Genomic DNA, 4632 nt, shown 5'->3' with positions numbered 1-4632 from the left:
TATCTATGCACAATCAGCTTGTAACACTCCAAAGAGAAAGGAAAACTTGAAATCGCATCATATGATCCCTTTAAGTGAAGATTCAGGAACTACAACAACAATGGCACATTATAAACATATATAACCAGAAAATGGTAAGTCTTTTTTATTTCAAATCAGAAGTACATCATTAAGCTCAGTGCAAGTAGATTATTATAGGCTCTACATGACTTAACGTATTCCACCAGTTGTAGTGTTACAGTGTTACACTTAACCTTTAATACACCTTTAATGCATATTGTGCTACCTACAGAATGAAGAGCATTTTGTTTGGTTTCTGTATATTCCTGTGTACTTTCTCACCTGTGATGCTGCATAGCAAACGTAATGTAGGAGTATCTCCACCTCCAAAGCCGCCAAGGATTGGGTCAGCGGAGCTCTTCGGGACAGGAATGGTCATGGTTATGGGCTTATGGAATTTCCTCCTCCGTGGTTCCAGAGTGACTATAGGGCTGAATGTGGCTTTATTACCCAAATTCTTCCTCACTACATCAATACTCATTGGTTGAGCCTGGCCAAAAAGCAAATGCAATAATAAATACAACTATCATAACGATAGGTTCAGAGCAAATTAATAATGCAAAGTAACACATTGTATCTCATTGTAATTTGTTCAAAATGTATTTAAATATTGTGACTGTTACCAACAGAATGCCTGTGATAGCAAATCAGCTCAATTACATAATAAAGCACTAAAAATTTGATTAAAAATAACTATTATGTACATTTGAGAAGTTTAACTTTCATCTTAAACTTTTAAGAAAAATCAAAAAGACAGTGGCACACTGAAAGTACATTGTACTATTTCTACTTCTTTGAATTTAATTACTGATTACTAAAATCAAGCTTAAACTAGCAGAAATTGAACAAAATATTGTGACACATTAAAGGGATAAAAAAAGATGACTGTTATAACATTATTATAACAATAACATTATTATAATGTTATAGCTAAATGAACAGAATAACTGACAAATAAAAATAATAAAATTAAACTAAAATACAGCTGTGTGCACTATCATTCTACATTATAATATTTTTTATTTAATCTCCATGCTACCTGCAGGCCAACACGGATGCGTTTAGTGAGAGCTCCCTCTGGGAAGACAGCCTGTACTTGAGGGACCACTGTGCTACTCAGAATACCACCTTCTGGACCAATGAGATTACTGTCCTGCTTAATTCGTGACACCACAGCAAAATACTGTGGAAAGTCCCGAGTGATAATGCGACAGATTCGCTTTTTCTCCAACTCTTCTGGTGGGTCCAGCCCTAAAAAAAAAAATTAAAATTTGTACATAATGTATAGAGCAGCCAATGAGAAAGGGACCATTCATTTGTGCAGACCTGCATGACTATGTTAGAAAGAAGGAAGGTTATCATTTGTATTGGTCATATTCATGTTATGCTTATATGCAGATGATGTGTTTTTTTCTTACCCTCATCCATGCCGTTGAGGATCTGGTTGAGCTCTTCTTCTGTGTACTCACAATGATGCTCTTTCCAACTCTCTCCCGTTTCACTGCGTAAGATCACCAGCTCCCTCTCTTTTCCTCTTAGAGCCGCAAAGTGAGGGATCTCCACAATCACCGGCCTAACACCCAGCAGGAAGTTAAAGAATGTTATTCATAAAAACATGTGTGTAAGTGTGTGTGTTTATGTGTTTTGAATTCTATATTTATGTACAAAGTCTATATTATCTACAGTTAAGCTAATAAATTTAGCTCTGAAATCACTGTAACAAATGACCTTGAGAGGCTTGCTGTTTTAATGTAATGCAATTGGTATAATAATATTCAGAAACGGGAATGAGAAATGTCCTATTACATTTACTTTTCTCTAGTTCAGTAATGGTAACCGCAACGATTAAAAGCAACTGGATCCAGTAAAGTTTATATCATGTAGGCTATACATAAATAATGTGTATTATATTGTATTTTTATTTTCATTAGACTGTTTAAAAACTAACACAAAAAGAACAAAAGAAAGTTTATGAAAAGCAACTGGACTTGGCTTTCAATTCATTTTAACTTCAGTGCTGAAACACCTTGATATGCCCAGATATTTATTGATGTAAGTCTTAATACTTGATTAAAATTCTACTGGACATTCCTACTAGACTATGGCCTAAATGAGTGAAAACTTTCACAAATATACTACAACGTACCTGCCACATATAACAACATTCATATTATGTTGATACCTAAAAATGCACACAACCACTGAAATTCATGCTGCAACAAAAGTAGCTGAGCAAATGGCAAAAAAAAAAAAAAAGGATGAGCACAAAAAGCAGGGCACAAACATTCGTCTAAAGGAGCTAAAGGAAACACGTGATTTAGAACAACACACTAATAGTATGACAATCACTACAAATAGTATGATTTGGGAATGTTTTGATCATGAATTCCCAAACCTGTGAAATTTTGATAGCGAAGTATATAAGTATATCCACAATTTGTTATTCAGTTTCAACAAGTTTGGAAACAATCATGAGTAATCAAGACTAAAATGAAAAAAAAAAATTAAATGACACTAAGGTGGCACATATGGTACCATACACTACTATACAGAGACACTTTACAATGAAAGCAGAATACAACCAAATACAACACAGTTAAAAAGGAAGATAGTGTGAAAGGAGAAAGTGGGGTGTGGGACTGGCATCCATTGGTTGTTTTATGTGTCACTCCTACCCCAGAAATTTTGTCCCTGGTGGGCCCAGTTGCAGAATGCGGCTAACCAAACTCTCACCCTCATTCAGAGGGGGCGGGGCAGTAGGGAGGTGGAGCTTACTGTCATCCAATAGCAGCAGTGAGAAAAGAGAGCATAGATGGCATAGATCCATTTCCATTTAGAATAGAATAGTCAGAAGAGTTTAAATTCCTCTTTGTTTTTGGTAAGAGTACATTCCCTTTTTTAAAAACTATTTTGCAATTAGGTTTTTTTTTCCTGGTTATTAGAAAATAACTGTAACATCTGTAGTTTTGGTAATACATGTGATTATTTTGACACTGTCTGCCTGATTAATTGTCAAATGCTAGAATTTTTTTTATAAAATAAATCATCAGTAACTTTTAGGACATGGAAATATACTGTATATCAAATATTTGCAATATATTATTTTGTTGGAGATATAAACGTAATAAGCAACTAATATTGTAATTAGTTTAGTTTCTTAAAGACCATGCTAAAAGCCTGTTCCATGCAAACTCCTGGGAACTCCAATGACTCATGGGAAGCATTAAAACAGAAACATCATTAATACAAATATTTTCAAAAGTTCATTTTCCAAACTAATCTGAAACTGTCCAAATATTCATTACTACATTATTCAACTATTTGCTTGCATCATCATTCAAACATGTTCATGCTAGCCTCCAGCTGACATTTTGTTTGTGTTTTCCATTGATGTATGGCTTGTTAGGATAGGACAATATTTGGAAGAGATACAACTATTTGAAATCTGGAGTCTGAGGGTGCAAAAAAATTAAAATATTGAGAAAATTGCCTTTAAAGCTGTCCAAATGAAGTCCTTAGCAATGCATATGTCCAAATGAAGTCCTTAGCAATGCATATTACTAATCAAAAATTAGGTTTTGATATATTTAGGGTAGGAAATTTACAAAATATCTTCGTGGAACATGATCTTTAAAAATCGATAATTTTGACCCATACAGTGTATTGTTGGCTATTACTACAAATATACCTTTGCTACATATGACTGGTTTTGTGGTCCAGGGTCACATATATGTACTGTATAGGTATATTTATTAATTAGGTTTATTACTAGATGTTTTTGCATATAAATGAAAATGATTCATTTAGTAAAAATGTGGAAAATTATTTTTTACTAGATTTTCACATACAAATTTGAATCTATAACCCTGTCCCAAATGGCATGCATAATCTCTTGTACACAAAGGGGGCGCTTGTGAGAACACTTCTGAAACCTAAAAGGACAAATGGAACACTCTGCAGTCTTCAAGTTCACATTCAAATTTGCATGACTGCAAGTAAAAGCAGGCAACATTGCCTACCAAAATAATGGTTCCTCTAATAAAAACTATTTCTCCTTTAAACCATGTGCCCCTATGGTACATGATGGGCCCCTTATATTAAGTCAGGCTGTACATTCTTTCATTTTCAGAATGAAGAACAGTTTCGGACCACTGATGCGTAGTAAAAGCATATAAACAGTTGTGCCCCCCCAAAAGAAAGGCTTCTTCTTCATTGTCCTTGAAATTCTGCTCTGTCGGTTCCACCATGTTCCACTTTTTGGGCAACAACAGTTAAATTGTGCATTTTGAATGATAATTTTCTCACTAATGTTCTTCTCAATAAAGCCTTACAGAGATATTCCATGCAAAATGAAAATGGCCTTGGTTATTATTGTAACCTCTATTTCCTGATTGGGGGAACAAGACATTGTGTTGTTGTGTTGTGTTATGGCAGGAGGAACAATACATCTCATTCCCTCCATCAGGGAATGGAGGTTAAAGGGGTCATATGATGCGTTTTAAAATTTTCCTTTCTCTTTGGAGTGTTACAAGCTCTTGGTGCATAAAGAAGATCTGTAAAGTTACAAAGACT

The 4632-nt window shown here is 34.5% G+C and overlaps 1 protein-coding gene across 2 annotated transcripts in view; it reads right to left on the bottom strand.

Moving 5' to 3' along the window:
- The window catches only part of ank2b (ankyrin 2b, neuronal), a 128961-nt gene that overhangs the window by 34318 nt on the left and 90011 nt on the right, over window positions 1-4632 (bottom strand). For both annotated transcript variants that reach the window (XM_016499760.1, XM_016499761.1), the window contains 4 exons: window positions 2736-2834; window positions 1479-1633; window positions 1100-1311; window positions 343-550 (listed from right to left, as the gene is read on the bottom strand). In XM_016499760.1, the coding sequence (XP_016355246.1) occupies window positions 343-550; window positions 1100-1311; window positions 1479-1633; window positions 2736-2834 (674 nt within the window). The remainder of the gene's footprint in view (window positions 1-342; window positions 551-1099; window positions 1312-1478; window positions 1634-2735; window positions 2835-4632) is intronic.

The sequence above is a fragment of the Sinocyclocheilus anshuiensis genome, unplaced genomic scaffold, assembly GCF_001515605.1.
Source record: "Sinocyclocheilus anshuiensis isolate Anshui unplaced genomic scaffold, SAMN03320099.WGS_v1.1 scaffold126, whole genome shotgun sequence".
In the NCBI taxonomy this organism is placed as follows: domain Eukaryota; kingdom Metazoa; phylum Chordata; class Actinopteri; order Cypriniformes; family Cyprinidae; genus Sinocyclocheilus; species Sinocyclocheilus anshuiensis.
The sequence above is the reverse complement of the archived record's forward strand: the minus strand, read 5'-3'. Positions and strand labels throughout refer to the sequence as shown.